The sequence below is a fragment of the Thamnophis elegans genome, chromosome 11 (genome assembly GCF_009769535.1).
Source record: "Thamnophis elegans isolate rThaEle1 chromosome 11, rThaEle1.pri, whole genome shotgun sequence".
NCBI lineage: Eukaryota > Metazoa > Chordata > Lepidosauria > Squamata > Colubridae > Thamnophis > Thamnophis elegans.
This window is the reverse complement of record NC_045551.1, coordinates 33,067,358-33,083,940: the sequence shown is the minus strand read 5'-3', so window position 1 is coordinate 33,083,940 and position 16,583 is coordinate 33,067,358. Positions and strand designations below refer to the sequence as shown.

At 37.0% G+C, this 16,583-nt stretch overlaps 1 protein-coding gene across 1 annotated transcript in view; it reads left to right on the top strand.

Annotated features, from left to right (window-relative positions):
* The window catches only part of VWA3B (von Willebrand factor A domain containing 3B), a 75,128-nt gene that overhangs the window by 26,058 nt on the left and 32,487 nt on the right, over nucleotides 1–16,583 (top strand). Inside the window, exons 9-15 of the mRNA XM_032226227.1 lie at nucleotides 6–202; nucleotides 1,705–1,859; nucleotides 3,247–3,385; nucleotides 4,514–4,645; nucleotides 5,685–5,783; nucleotides 8,703–8,885; nucleotides 11,129–11,256. Coding sequence (XP_032082118.1) covers nucleotides 6–202; nucleotides 1,705–1,859; nucleotides 3,247–3,385; nucleotides 4,514–4,645; nucleotides 5,685–5,783; nucleotides 8,703–8,885; nucleotides 11,129–11,256 — 1,033 coding nt within the window. The remainder of the gene's footprint in view (nucleotides 1–5; nucleotides 203–1,704; nucleotides 1,860–3,246; nucleotides 3,386–4,513; nucleotides 4,646–5,684; nucleotides 5,784–8,702; nucleotides 8,886–11,128; nucleotides 11,257–16,583) is intronic.

Below are 16,583 nucleotides of genomic sequence, written 5' to 3'. Positions count from 1 at the left end.
ATCAGCAGGAGAAATGAATAAAACGGAATATGAACCAGAAGTAAAAGGTTTTGAGAATTCCAGAGAGTGGCTTCAGAAGAATGGCTTGGAAGCCCAGAATCTGACCATATCAACAGCTTTTCCTGATTTTGCTTTTCGTCATATAAATGGAATTGTTGATATAAAAACCAAGCCAGAAGATGAATCTCTTCAGACAAATGCTGTAAGAAACCTTCCCATTGTGGCATTATAATTTTCTACCTTTTTTGTGGAGTTTGGGAGGAGGGGATTAATGAGGAGATCAAATAGAGTTCTAGGTTTTGTTAGTTGTATAATAGAAAGCTTCATTTGCACGTCTGATCACTTACAGGATCCCATTGTTTGCCTAGCAATATTTCCTGCAGTTATGAAAACTGATTAGGAATTGTGACTGAATGAGGTAAAGAGTACGGCTTCTGTTTTCTTAATCCTCTAGAAACTATTCACATGTTTAGCCAAACTGATTCTGGATTTTTCAAAGAAAAAGCATCACAAGCATCATATCTGGAATAACTTCTTTTGTCAAGAAATGCATTGGGTTCAATCTAACCATAATAGCTAAATTTAATGTTTCATTGAAGTAAAGGAATCTAAGTTAAGCACTGAGACAGATAGTCCTCATGCAGCAACTGCTTCATTTAGCGACTGTTCAGTTACAACTGAGATGAAAAGTAACTTTGTGACCAATCCTCACATTTACAGGTCTGTAAAGCAAAGGAAAGTTGAAGTAAGATCATTAAGTATAGTCATGGTTTCACTAGTCCCAATTGTGGATATCAAATAAGGACTGCTTGTATACATTAATCAGTTGATATGAATCCCCCAATATGTTATTGAAATGCACTAGGAGAAAATGTTTATTTGCTTCCTGCATGCCTGTGCATACAGATAGCCTCACTGAGTAACCCTAATGGGGACCAGCAACTCCGCCACTAAGAAAAGTGGTGACTAAATGGGAAATCATATGGCTGTGCTTTCTGACTGGAAAGAGACAAGACTACTCAGTTTCTTACCTTTGGCTTTTATTTGCCTCCTAACCACTCCACACCCTTTGGAATGCTTGGATGTTGACTTATTATCTTGAATACATGGAGACCAGTGTGATTGTGTCACAGCCTGGGGCTGAGAGCTATGGGTACACTATGCAAAACATCTTGCTCTCTTGAAATCCCTTTCTCTCTATGGAGAAGGGGTTAAAAAACTAATAATTTCTATAGGCAATCTCTCCTTTGCCTAACCTTCCCCTCCACCTGACCAGAGAATGGAGATGAATTTCAAGAGAGTACGTTTGTTTGGTCTTCTATACATTGAAAGCAATTCAATTGCAGAAAAGGCAAATGAGAGATTGCCTACAGAATTCGCTTTTTCCTTTCCCTCCATCTCCTTTGCACAGTAAAGAGAACTATATTTCACATTTGTTGATCGATGTGGGCTTGTCTCCAGTATGCTAGATTATAATTCACAACATCCCAGTCTCTGGAGAGGATTAAACTTCTGTGTATTTAAATTGCATTGCCTGAGTCAAGGCTGATCAAAAGTTTACGAGGCCTCTGATTCTCTTGTCCTGTTGCACATCACTTAACTGAATTCATTTCAAACCCATTTAGACCTACTGATTTTAAAGCTTGAGCAGATTTAGGGAAACTAAAGAAATCATACTCACAGAGGAAATCTTTGTTCTTTTAGGAGACAAATAAAAAGGTAATCCATGCCAAATACTGCAACAATTTTATACATACGGTCTTGGAAGATGGGTCTATAATTCATTTACATTTGAATAAAGAAAGATGCAAGGAGTTTGAAAATAAGGTGAAGAATTCTCTTCATCAAATGGAAGAAAGGTAAGTTTGCATCCTGATATTAACTTTTCTAAAGACAGATCTTATGATGAAAAAAGGACTGATGTATCCTATTAAAAAGATTTTGAAGTGCCCAAGTACTCTAATATTTAATGTTAGGTACTCTGTTTATTTAAAAATTGAGCATGGGCAACACTAAGGATTCCTAACTGCAACATCAAATGTGGGTAGATATTTATGAATATTTATGAATATTCCTTTGAGTAGCATAATTACATTCCATGACCTTCAAACTTAATATCTTATTTTTAAAGAAATTCAGCTGTAAAAACATCACTTTTATTCTGTAATGCTGCATATTCTACATATATTTTACTAAATTAAATAATGGCTAAGTTTCTAGAAGCACTGATCCCAATGTAGTCATAAATCTCTTTTAAGACATTTATATCATGTTGAAATAATGACTATTCGAGTCCTACTTTATTTTTTTAATCTATGAGATTTTGAATACCATTTGAAGTAAATCATTCATTAGAGTTAGTAGGGAGCTTCTAAAACCAAGTGTTATTTCTTTAATATTGAATATTTATTCAATATTTATGGGATGTATTTTAATATAGTAATAATAATGAAACACTGAAGAGTGCCTCGTTAAAACTGCCAGTGTGAGTTTTGATCTGCATTTATTTGTGTTGTTTATATTTGTTCAAAGCCAATGGAAAGAGAAGTCCAATTGAAATTTACCCTTGCAATAACCCCATAAAATAGATTAGGTTAAGGGATGTGATGGCACAGTTACATGGTAGCAATAGCAATAGCAGTAGACTTATATACCGCTTCATAGGGCTTTCAGCCCTCTCTAAGCGGTTTACAGAGAGTCAGCATATTGCCCCCAACAATCTGGGTCCTCATTTTACCCACCTCGGAAGGATGGAAGGCTGAGTCAACCCTGAGCCGGTGAGATTTGAACCGCTGAACTGCTGATCTAGCAGTAGCCTGCAGTGCTGCATTTAACCACTGCGCCACCTTGGCTTTTAATATGAATATGAAGCCTACAATCTGATTGAAACCTAATTCTCATCCGATGCTTTAAATCTTGTTTGTTGAGAATAGTGGGAATTGTAATCCCAATTCAGTGATTGACAGCTGCTTTAACTCACTAACACATAAATGCTATATAGCCTTGAAATTATATTCCTTCCTGTAAATTATCCAATAATCTTTGTTTATCTGCCAATTTAAAATGTATTTTACTTAATAATATTTATTTTGTCTTCCTTAAAGTGATTTACTTGGCATTCTTTTGTCCTTTATATTACATTAACAATAAAAATAAAAATTATGTAGGAGTGTTAAGATACATGAGCATTTCAGACATCATTCTTGCCGTGCCTTTCATTTCATGTAAAAAAGTATTCTTGTGTAGAATTCAGGACCTTAAGAAAGGAAGCCGAGCCCTTTTTGGAGATATCACACAAGACCACATCTGTATCCTCATTGATGTATCTCAGTCTATGATATACAAACTGCCTGTGGTGAAGGAGAAAATATATCAGCTGATAAGAGTGAGTGAACGGCTGTTTTGGTGAAGAGAAGTGCCTAATGTAGAATGACTGGCTTTTTCTGAAAGGGATCTAGGAAGTTGCCTTTTACAGATTGCCCTAAACTTACAACAGTTCGTTTAGTGACCATTCACAGTTACAATGACACTGAAAAAAGTGACTTACGATCGTTGTTCACATTTAACAACCATAGCAGATCCCCATGGTCATATGATCAAAATTTGTATGCTTGACAACTGGTTCATATTTATGACAGTTGCCATGTCCATGGGTCATGATCCATTTTGTGAGGGATACATAGGGAAGCCAGATTTACTTAACTGACTGATCCATTCCTGGCAAGAAAGGTCATAAAATGGGATAAAATTCATTTAACAACTGTCTCATTTAGCATTAAAAATGTTGGCTCGACTTTGGTCATAAGTTGACAGCTACCTGTATTGTTGGTCTTTTTAACTGAAAATGTGCTGCCTGGAATTAGTTCTGAGTTGAATCTTTTCCAATCTTCCCTGGAGTTGTTAGAACAGGACTAGAACTTTATTCTTCCACGTTAATGTTCTACTAGTTCCTGCCAAGTGGAAGAGATTTTTTAAGTTTATTTTCTCAGATGGAATGGTAGACAATAAATTAGGACATTCCCCATATCATTGTTCTCTAGTGATGGTGTCATCATTTGGTATGTTGACACTGTTTTTATAATGGATGGTTTTAATGTTTTCAGTGTTTTAATGTTGTAAGCCACCCAGAATTGTTGGATACAAGATGGGTGGCTAAATAAGGAAGTACGTACTGTAAGTAAGTAGTAAGTAAGTAAGTAAGTAAGTAAATAAGTAAGTAAGTAAGTAAGTAAGTAAGTAAATTCGCTATGCTGGGTGGGAATTCTGGCAATGCTGAGCTGCCAAATATTTTGTGAGTACCTTGTAGAGAAAATTAGATTATAGGTAGACAATATTTTAAAGAGATAGCAGAATTACAAATTCCAAAATATTTAATACATATTTGCTAGGCAAATGAAAAAAATTATCCCCATAACTGACTGCTTCTCAATATGACAAGGAGGAATGGTGGGTGGGCAAAGGGAATATGATTTTTCTCTTTCAGAGAAATCATTCAACAGATGATTTCTTACAGGAACAGTTTCAAAACAAAACCAGGTTTAATTTTGTTAAATTTGATGCTGAAGCAATAGCCTGGAAAGACAGACTTGCCGAAGTTAATGAAGAAAATATAGAAGATGCTATACTTTGGATAAAACAACTTCAGGTAACTATAGAGAAAACTTTAAGCAAATGGAAGTGAGCTAAACTATTGTTGGGCTTCTCCTTCCCTTCTTCCATGCTCTGGGTCAATATATTTGGGTTAAAGTCAAACTTCATATGAAGGCAATCCTTCCAAGTAGATAATTATAATTTAAGTTATCTCTCCCATTAATATGGTAATTGGTGTTTTTATAAATATACTTCTATTGTGTTAATTTCTATTAATGTTGTAACCATGCTTACTAGAATACAGATTTGATTTAAAATAACTCAACTTTATTTTCTATAGTAACATTTCTAATGAGCAAAAGGATTGGTTTAGGAAGACATTCCTGCTCCAGGAAGGAATATTGAGAATTATTGGGAGTGTTCAATTCTTTGCAACAGGAAACAAATGACCAGGGTTTCTCAGCCTAACAATTTTAAGATGTATGGACTTCAGTTCTCAGAATTCTCCATATGGCATGCTCACTGGTGTAGATGTGCCTGGTAATCTAAAGCAGGACAAGGACAAAGGGCATAGCCCAGGAAGAATTATTAATTGGATCAAGAGGCTAGTATCTACTGTACATGTAATTCAAATTCCCTACAACTTATCTAAAGGAAGAGGGAGAACTCGGTAAGCCACCCAGAGTCTCTTGATTGTGAGATGGGTGGCATATAAATTTAAATATTAATAAATAAAGAAGTTAATCTTCTCTGGCAAAAGTCATTTCTGAAGCTACCTTCAGGATAATGTACTCCCTCATTTAATCCAAATAGCTAGCTGGTTTACATTTAAACAGTTCTCTTTCAGCAAACTACAGAAATATATTTTTGTAGTCTTTCATTACTTTCAGCTATTGAGCATATCAGTGTTTAAAAGAATAATGGGATTTTAAATACAGAATACCACATATATTATCTGCAATGTGAATTAGATCATGTAAAGTGTTTAAAATATGCCTTGCCGGCATACCTGAGAAATAAATTTTATAACCCATCCCATAAATCTGCCCACATTAACATCTTAATTTTTCTCTGTTCCTCCACTGACTGCCTAGGTTGGGACTACTACAAATGTACTGAAAGCACTTCAGATTGCCTTTGCTGATCATGGCACTCAAGCCATTTATCTTCTTACTGATGGGAGACCTGATCAGGTATCTATGAAGAAGAAAATCATGTCAGGACAATATGATGATGTAACACTGGCCAGATGACAAAGCATCACATTGATGTAGACCAAGGATGGTCAAACTGACTACAAGGTGACAGATGAAGGAAGGCATACATGCCTGTGTCTCCTCCTGATCTTTATTCCATCGACACATTGGAAACATGAGAGATTGGGAGGAGGATATGGTGACAGAGGACAGCAAAGAAGCATTTCTGTGTCTAAAGTAGGACATTCCAAAATGGGATTAGGGAAAAAATGGGATTAGGTTTAGGCGGGGAAAACAAGAGTTTTGGAGGCTACTAACTAAATTGGAGTCTTTCGCAGTGGTTAAATTCATTTTTTTTTTTACTATCGGTTCTATGGGCGTGGCTTGGTGAGTGTGGCAGGGGAAGGATATTGCAAAATCTCCATTCCCCCCCCTCCACTCCTGGGGAAAGGATATTGCAAAATCTCCATTCCCACCACACTCTGGGGCCAGTCAGAGGTGGCATTTGCTGGTTCTCTGAACTACTTAAAATTTCCACTACCAGTTCTACAGAACCTGACAGAACCTGCTGAATTTCACCCCTGGTTTTTGGGTATGAAAGACTGAAAAGGGAAAAGAAGTGGCAATATTCATGGAGGATAAAGCTGCAGTGGAAACATAGCCAGTGTAACCCTGTGAAAGGAGTGTTTAGCTGTACTGAATAGAGATGATTTTAATGGGGTGTAAGAGACAGAAACATAATGATGGCAAAAATGGAAATGTTCAGTTTAAGCATAGAATAGAGAAGTGATTCAGAAAGGGCAGCTGTACATTTAGTGTTGTTTCTCTTTTAACGTCTGGTAAACCTGATGCCCTGTTGCTATGCCATGGTGTTGGTTATTTTTTGCATGTACCACGAACAGTCAGTGGTGTGCATAAGAAACATACACTAACAGAATCTGAGCTTCACATGAACAATGATGTTGGAACTTTGAACTTTTGGTATTGCTTATTCTGTGCAGTTTGGGTTTCCTCACTATCCTGCAGAGTAATGCTATTGTAAATCAAGATTAGAAAAGATTTAGCCAGTAAATAAGTTGTGGACCTCTAATCTAATCTTCTCCCCAAATCATACTCCTCCTTCAAAGGGTCAGCTCATTGGACTTGTTTTTATATAAAACTGAGGGACAAGATGGAAGAGACTCTTTAAATACATTTTTTTATTTGATTCTTTTTAGTTACATATTCCATAGAAACAAGGAATATATCAGTAAATCTGACAACCTGTGGTCAAGAACTTTCACATTGAGCATAGCTACTATTGAATAGCGAATCTCAACAGAATTTTTGACTGAGTTCTGGCTTCAGAAGTATGGACAACCACTGGATGGCAGTAAAGATTTGTACATCTATTTGTTGCCATCTAGTGGTCATCTGGATTTTTGTGGTCAAATCTGTTAGGTTGAGGTACTTTCCAAATCATCAAGAGGAAACAGGTTTCTAGCCATGGTCTACGTGCAAATAGCAAACAACAAAAAGCAAATTTGACATTGTTTAACCCTCTGTTTAAAAAAAAGGCTTAAAATATTGACTACTTTGGGGGAAATAAGAGGGTTCTATAGGAGATAGAAGAACAACATATTAAATGTATCATAGAATCTGATATAGTGTAAATATGGATTTTATGTGTATAGTCACAAGAATGCAAAAAATAGTTGACCTAAAGTTTGATATTTTTTTATGGCGGCTGGAGGTGTGTGTTTGCAAATACTGGTATTTTCCTACATTTCATGCAAGTAGCTCCTATTTTTGGCATAAGGGTGAAAGGTTTCAGAGTGCAGTAGAGAGCATAAACTCTCTCCAAAATGCCACTGGAGACAGAGGTTAATGTGCTCTTGTGGGAAGAAATAACAGTAGATAAGGGAAGCCTGTAGTGAACATTGCAATGCTTAGATTGGTTTTGTCAACCATGTAGACCAAGTGAAGTCAGGTAAATCTGAAGCCCCTCAGTTTATTTATTTATACCCCATCTTTATTATTTCTAAAAATAACTCAGGGAAGAGAACACACATAGTATTCCTTCCTCCTATCTTTCTCACAACAACAGCCATATGAAATGGGTTATGCTGTGTGAGAGAGAATGACCCAAGCTCACCCAGCTGGCTATCATGCCTAAAGTAGGACTAGCAGGTCTCCTAATTTCTGGTTGGTGCCTTATGCAGTAGACCAGGGGTGTCAAGCTCAAGGCCCGCGGGCTGGATGCTTAGGATGCTTAGATCTGGCTTGGGAGGCCACCCTGAAAACAGTGAAGGACTGGCCCATAATGCCCCAGGCCAGCCCAGGTGCTGATCTACAATCTGGTGGAGGCTGGCAGCATGCTAGAGCTGCTGTGGCAGTCGAAAACAGAGTTCAGGAGGGCTACACATCTGGCTCCCCGAGGTCAAACACACCCCTGATGTGGCTCTCAATGAAATCGAGTTTGAAACCTCTGCACTAAACTGGCCAACCAATAAATTATTGTCCAGAAATACTGCAACATAGAAATTGGAGCCTTTTGGACCAGAGCTTTTAAGTTAGATTGTAAAGCTCATTCAGTGGAATTTGGCTTCTGATTTAAGAAATGCCAGCCATTGATTGCTATGGTAATAATGATTAAAGGCTTCTACACTACTTGATTTATTGTTAAAGGCTAAGTGATTTAAGTGTTTTTTATTTGGATCAGAGGTGGGTTGCTGCCTTTTGGCCTGGATCAGGCGAACCAGTAATAGTGGTGGCGGGAGGTTCCATGCACCCATCCAACCAGACACTTCTGCGCATACACAGAGCATTGCACGAGCATGTGAGCATGCCTGAACCAGTAGTAAAAATATTAGCAACCCACCTCTGATTTGGATATCTTTAAATTTACACATTTTTCCTTCCTTTCTTTTTGCACAGCACCCCAATAAAATTTTAGATGAACTCAAACTTTGGCGGAATATTCCAATTCACACTATATCATTTAACTGTGATGATACTGGAGCTAATCAATTTTTGCATGAACTGGCCAGCAGCACAGGTGGACGATTTCACTACTACCATATTATTCTGACAGATCCTGATTCCCCCAAACCTTTTGAGGTAAGTCTTTAAAAATAGTCCAAGTCCAAATTAAAGGATAGAACTGTAATAGGATAATATCATAATTGGCACCTGATTTTGAGCAAGATATCCTTCATGTACCTACCATCCTGATTGGGTCTATTAAGCAAAAGCTGAAGCAGGATTGGACTTGCTTAGGACCTGGATGAGAAACCTACATGGAAGCTCAGTGCTCATGGTTATCTATGGAATATTGGGTTTGTACATTAGATTGAGAAATAGGAAAACATCCCAGAAGAAAATGGCAAGAAATATCAATTTTTTCCAAGTAAACTACATGGATAGTTCTGAAATGACTAGAGGTTGCACTTAACCTGCAGGAGACTGCATAAAAAATAATAATAGGTACTTTAGCTGTATCCCAGAGTTACTGTAAACTATAACTCCACTATTCTTCACCATAGTTGGATGACCAGAATAATAGCTTTAATGAAGATAAATGTCATATGAATTTAATATGAATTTCTTAAACAATTGAAAACTAATCTTTGAGAAAGACACTCAAAAGTATAAGTAAAATACAGAAAAGTTTAGGTCTAAAGAGAAAAGAAAAGGGGGGGGGGAGCAAAAGAGCAAGTATTTTGGCTATTGGGTAGTTTAAAAAAACAAGCAAAAATATTGCCACAAACCGATATTAAGAATCAAGATTTATTAACTGATTCAACACTAGATCAGTTCAATGAAGCAACATTTAAGTGACTTGTACATTTTCATTTTGATATCATTTTAATTTCTGGCTCAAATCATTTTATTTTCTCCACTGAATATAATCTAAGGGGCACTTGAGGAAATTGCTGCTCTATGCATGGCAAAATAGTAAGAAAAAAATTACACTAGATTTTTGGTTTGCCCTGAAGTTTGATGTTTTGGGGATTGATGAAAGCCAAGGGGGTTGCTTAATGAACACATGGAAAGTGTTGATATCAAAACCAAAGTAATATGGTGATAATTAAAATACAGTTATTTATTTTAGGGACTTATCCATTATAGCAAGCCAGACTTTCATTTGCATGGTTTTGGGCTATATGGTGCAGTGGTGGGTTCTGGATCCCGGTGCAACTGGTAAGGTGCATCAGGGCCCAATGTCCACCACATGAACATGTGGCACATCTGCACACATGTGCGCACATGTGAACATGTGTCCTTACCTTCTGTGACGCTCTGTGACGTCTCCGTGACACTCCAACTGTTCGGCTGAGTGTCACGCAGATGCCGTACACTCTGTGCGTGTGCACAGAAGCACTGAAGAGCTCAAATACTGGTAAGGAGCGTGGGCGGGAGGGTGGGTCCTCTGGAATGGTACCCGGTGTTCCTGGCAGGCACCGGTACACCCGTACCGGGGCGTACTGATCATAACTCACCACTGATATGGTGCCTACAAAAGGAATTGGTAACTTATGGGCGATTGTGAAAATAACATTATAAAAACCTCTTGCTAAAAACTATTACATTCTTTGTGCTCCCGGAATTTGGCTGTTTTTTTGGCAGACATTTTAATACCTGACTAAGTAACATCATCAACGCTAGTCGAGTGTCAGTTGTTGAAGTAATGAAATGTTCGCAAGAAACCAATGAAGCTCAGAGGGAGTCCACAGTTCAACCCTGAGCTATGTAAATTCTTTTCTGTTGGGGTTACATTTTTATAGTTAAAGAGAGGAAAAAGGCTAAGAAATACCAGGGATCAAGGTTAAGGTTTTTGCTTTCTAGATCCTTTCTCACCTTTAAAAATTATGGAGGAATCTAAAAGAACTTTTAGTTCTATGGGATATATTTATCAATATTTATTGCATTAAAAATTAAAATCCATGCATTCATCAAAAATTTATTGAATCATAACAAATATTAAACCCACTAGATATTAACTAAAATATTTTGCATTCAAAAACCCATATTTTTGAACAAATAAACATGAGGGAGATTATTTTATAATTTTCAAATATCTTCAATGTCTGGCAAATAATGTTGATGTTGTGGACTCCTCAGAGACCCCCAAGGACCAAGGACCATACTTTAAGAAACACTATAGAAATTTCTCCTTGGGAAATCAGTGCTCAGAAAGAATAGGGGAAGCAATAAAATATTACTTCAAAGCCTGCTTAAAACATAAAGCAGCTGTACCATATATAGATGGTGCCTTGTAATTATTTGCTATTTTTTTTAAAGAAGTTCCCTAGTCTTTGTTTTGCTCAACAATCATAACAAACGGCTTATTTTTTTGGCAGTGTGAGGATATATATTTGGTTAGAAGAGAGATAGAACGAGGAGAAAAACAACTGAGCAAAGTACAATCCTTTTACTCTGGCAGCCATTTGATGGATTTGTTTAATGGAGCAAAAAACATTCAAGATAAGTATGTGCTTCTTCTGCCTTTCTTTGTTTCTTCATTCTTCAGCTACGTATTTCATGATTTAACTTGACTAAAATATGCATAGGACAATTTTTGCCACAGTGGTTTCTATTTTGAACAGACAAGAGTAAGGAGGGGGAAAAAACATTGATGTCAATAAAATCAAGCACTCTGGGAGAAGAAAGAAACAACTAGAAAAAAATCAGTGCTTTTATTATTCAAAACGATAATGAACTGGAAAATATAATACTCCTCTGTAAAACCTCTGGGCATCTTTACTGCTAGTCCTTGACTTACAACAGTTCATTTCGTGACCAATGTTAAAATGGCACTGAAGAAAGTGACTTATGTCCATTTTTCACACTTACGATCGTTGCAGCATCCCCATGTTGTCAAAATTCAGAAGCTTGGCAACTGACTCATATTGATGATGGCTGTGATCCCCTTTTGCAACCTTCTGACAAGCCAAGTCAATAGGGAAGCCAGATTCACTTAACAACCATGTTACTAACTTGAACTGCAGTGATTCGCTTAACAACAGTGGCAAGAAAGGTCGTAAAATGGGCCAAACTAACTTAACAACAGCCTTGCTTAGCAATATTGGGCTCTATTGTGGTTATAAGTCGAGGACTACCAATATTGTAGGACAGTCTGATGTGGAGTAAATGTACCTCTATGGGCTTGTCAGTTTCACTCCTTGGAGTTGTTTCTGCTCCTCTGATAGAAACATAGGCTTTCCCTCCGTTTTGCTCTCAGTGTTTTTCCAAGTTGGCAACTTTAAGATGTGTGAGCTTCAACTCTCTGAATTCCCCAGCCAACTCACACTTGTGATGTGTGGTGGTTTCCCCCCTGCTCATTATTTGGTAACTTGCTTTGATTTGCTTCTCTGTCTAAATATCAAGCAATCAGGGATGTATTTGACTCATTGGTCTCCCAGTGACCTAGACACTTCTTTGGGATTAGTATTTATTGTTCATTGCTCTATTATTTGTCTTGTTTATCTTTTTTATTTCAATTTTCAGAGAGTGGGTAATATTTCCAAGATGTTTTATTACCACTTTTTTATTTACATTGTTTGTTATCTACAAACTGTCTTTTTCCTCCTCTGCAAATGCAGCTGGATTCTCAACGTAACAGAGAACGTACACGTGCCTTCTATTTTTACCTCTTGTATATAAATGTGGATCAGCTTTTTTCAGTTCAAGGCCCAGGCATGGGATATGTCGTCTGGTGGCTGCTTGCTTTAGTCCATATATTGAGTTTTCAGTTCATGTACCAATTTTTCTTTCCCTGGATCTTCAAAACTTTGTTGACCCATGTAGAATAACTGTATTAATACCTAAGTGCTCCACATGCAGTTTTATAAATATGATTAAATAGAATTCTGAGTCTTGCAAGTTTAACTACTGATGCAAAAACCTCATTGTAATTTTTCCATATTTATAAGTTTAGACCTTTGTTAGTAACCTAGTACTACAGCATTAAACATTTTTATTAGTGGCATAGCTGATTTTGGCACCGCTTCCCCTTCCAGCCTATGTTTCCCTTCTCTTTCTTTTGTAAGAATCCATGTTTCTATGCATTTTTGTGCAAGATTCCCATTTTTTATGGGAAAAATGATTTAAACTGTTGATAGTTCCTGTATATTTCCCCATTGGCTTCACCACATCCCTTGCTCTATCCATGCAACACATTCTCTCAATTCCTTTATTAAATCCGTGAGAACTCCATAATTCGAATGCTGAGTCTGTTTCAGACTGTTTGTCAGTAGCCCCTTCTGAATCCAATACTATTTCAGATTCTTCTGATTTACTTTCAGTAACCGCTTCTGAGTGTGCCATGTTATCATTAGCTGTTTTCTCTTGTGTACTTTCTGGGTAGACTCAGATGTTACTAGTAAAATCAGGTTGGTGTGTCTGTGTAGCTATTACATATAGATATTGTAGTTTATCTGAGATTATCCTTCATTAAAATAAGTAATGCTACCTGGATTTACTTTTCCAGTTTTAAAAGTCTAAAATCCTGTAGCCTTTGATATCCCAGCATTATTTCTAATTGGCTTTTATAATTTACTCCCCCCCCCCGCACTCTAGGGATATATGCATAAGGTTGACATCCAAATATCTTTAGATGTGACACGTTTGGTTTGTCCCCCCTCTATAACTCATACGGGTTTTACCTGCACTTTTTGGATGCAGATAAGTAACTGTGTTAAGTGCTTCTCTGCAGAAATCATTGGGTAACCAAGCAAAAGGTGTCTTATCGTGGTTAGCTGGCTTTGATTCTTTGTTTCTGCAACCATATTGTGCTCAGGAATATTAGGCATACATCCTGCTACTCCTCTGATTGCTCTAGGCTGCATAAATTTCCCACTGTATTTTCTTTACATCATGTGCATTTTTAAGGACAATCTCACATTTACACTGCATAGCATAAGCCTTATGTAATCTGCATCCAATTCAGGCATGTATGTGCTTTCTGAAATATTATACACCTTTTGTCATTGTTAGGAATGTAAGCTAACAGTTGGGTTAGCAATATATAAACCATGATGATAGTGCTGTACCTTTAAGTACTGCTGTAAATGTGATTGGTTGCTGTTTCCTCAAGTGGCCATAAGATGGAGCCAGAATGACTATTAACTCTCTCTGTTAGATGCCGAGTGTTGGATACTGGTTGTAGATGTGGCGTGAATTACTGAGAGTTTTGCTACTGTTAGTGACTTTGTGTGCTGAACTGATTATATGATAGTGGACTGCGTTTGTTAGATCACCCCTTAACTGAGAACGTTGATGACTGATTGTCTTAACCGTGTATGACTTGGACTCTGCATACATCTATTTCCATAGAAGTAAAACACTATCTGTTTTTACAATTAAGTGTCTCCGTATGCTGCTTTATGCGTTCTTCCACACCTCTCTCACTACGCTTCTCTGCATGCACTCGTTCTCCTAACGGGGAGCTTACCTAACAGTCATTATAATTTATTAGGCATTACTACCTTTTTCACGTTCACCAAAATTCCATTAGCTAAATTAACTTTTTCTTGGTGACATTAATCAAGGCTTTTAAATATACATGTGTTGCAGGTATATTGAACATGCATTATTCACAGGCAGAAATCAGTTTTTCTTTTCAAACTATAATCATGATCAATTTCAAATAAGCAAGTATTTGCTAACATACATTCTTTGAGTAGTTTGAGTTTGAGTAGTTTATTTATATGCCGCCCTTTTCCCTGGGGGGACTCAGGGCGGCTTACAATTCGAAAGGAGGGGAAACAAACAAATTAACACATAAGACAGTACATCATTAAAAGCACAACATTCATACAATTCGGGTGGGTTACGGTCTTTAACCCCAGGTCTGACGGGATAGCCAGATTTTAAGGGCTGTGCAGAAGGTCTGGAGGGTGGTGAGGGTACGAATCTCCACGGGGAGATCGTTCCATAGGGTCGGAGCTGCCACCGAGAAGGCTCTCCTCCGCGTGGTTGCCAGTCGACATTGACCGGCATCTTTGTCTATAGCTTTTTTTTTTTACAGTCCCTATGCAGGTTCAATTTTTCTTTTAGGATATTTGATCTCGCTATTTTTTTCCATTATGTGAATTTTAGTTCTTTAAAGTCTCTATTACTTTAATATATTCATTACCATTACAATAATGTATGAGTAACATTTCCTTTTTTATTTTGTTTTGAGAAATGCCTTCAACTATGACACTAAGGCATGCTGGTATAGCTCTGATTGTCAAACATTCTAAAAAGAAACTTTACCATGAATTTGGATTAATCTACAATGTATCAACATACAAAATGTATCAACAATATATTTACAATTTTCTGATAACAATCTTATTTCAACAATTTGTTGATTATATCATCAGAAAAGTTCATGCTGTTTCACTTCAATTTCTTTTAAATGGAATGATACTACTATGTTTCCCCAAAATAAGACAGGGTCTTATTTTCTTTCCCTGAAATAAACATTTGGCCTTAGTTTTGGGGAGGTCTTATTATTTTTGAGGTGCAGGAGGAGGCGAGCGTAGTCACCTCATGGCTCCTGCTGTGTTGCAATATTTTCAGGGAGGGCTTATTTTAGTGCATGTGCTCAAAAGCCCGATTGGGCTTTTTATCTGGGAGGTCTTATTTTCATGGAAACAGGGTAATAGCCACTAAACATCTAATCCCTGATAGTTCAAGAGTTATAATTTTTTTAAATGTTAAAGTATTATTGTTCATTTCATAGAGTGCCCAAATCTATTGTAACTTAGATTTCCTTTCCTAAAGTACAATGTTGACTCTACCATATGTCATGCTCAACTTCAGGATTATTTTAAATTTAAGTACTATGTTGTCTATCCTCTAAGTAAGTTACCCTGGTTTGGACTTTTTCTGAACATAGCATCTCTAAAATGTCAGAGGTCCTATTTTTCAATCAGTGCCTCCATCTTTGTGTTCCAGATGTTGTACTCCTTCCCATCTGTATGAAATGTTCTGGTTCCAGTGTAATAATTTTAAAAAGGTTACTCGCTTTATAAGAGATAAAAAATGTGCCTCAATTAGGACATTCTAAGTTTTAATATCCATAATTTGTGGGCTCTAAAAGCTGGTTCAGCCATATATTTGACCAATGGCCTAAATTGGGATAATTATTTTTAAATAACTGGACTCATCTCAGTGCTCAATATTTAGATATGGTCCATAGCCTTTGGTTGGAAAATGACTTTGGACAATTTCCAGATTTCCATTTACATCAAGCACACTCCCCATTAATCCTATAACCCAATCAGAACACACATATAAGTTCAGCTAGCAAAAATATAGGTTGAAGCTTATTTTTTAAACATCAACAAATATCAAAATTGTTAATTGGCCAAATGGGACAAGAGGGAGACAAAACTGGGTGAGGGAGACATGAACAACAGGCAAGAAGTACTAAAGGCAGAGAAGACTTAATTCCAGCAATCAATATTAGCAATATTTCTATTTCTGTTTATTTCAGAAGGCATAGAACTTTCCAGAGCACTGAAGGCATTATTGGGAATAAATAGCACAGACAGTCCAAACAGGAAGAATTTTGGGTTATTCCAACTCTAAATCCTTTTATATACCATATTTTTTGGATTATAAAATGCACCAGAGTATAAGATGCACCAAGATTTTGAAGAGGCAAATTAAAAGAAAAGTTTTTTCACTCTGCAGACCTCCCCAAAACAGCCCATTTGTCAAAAAAAGGGCATGCATAGCCTTTAGGAGGTTTGTAGACTGCTCCTAGGGGCTGGGGGGCAAAAACGAGCAAAAAACAGCCTGATTTTTGCTCTCCCCAATCCC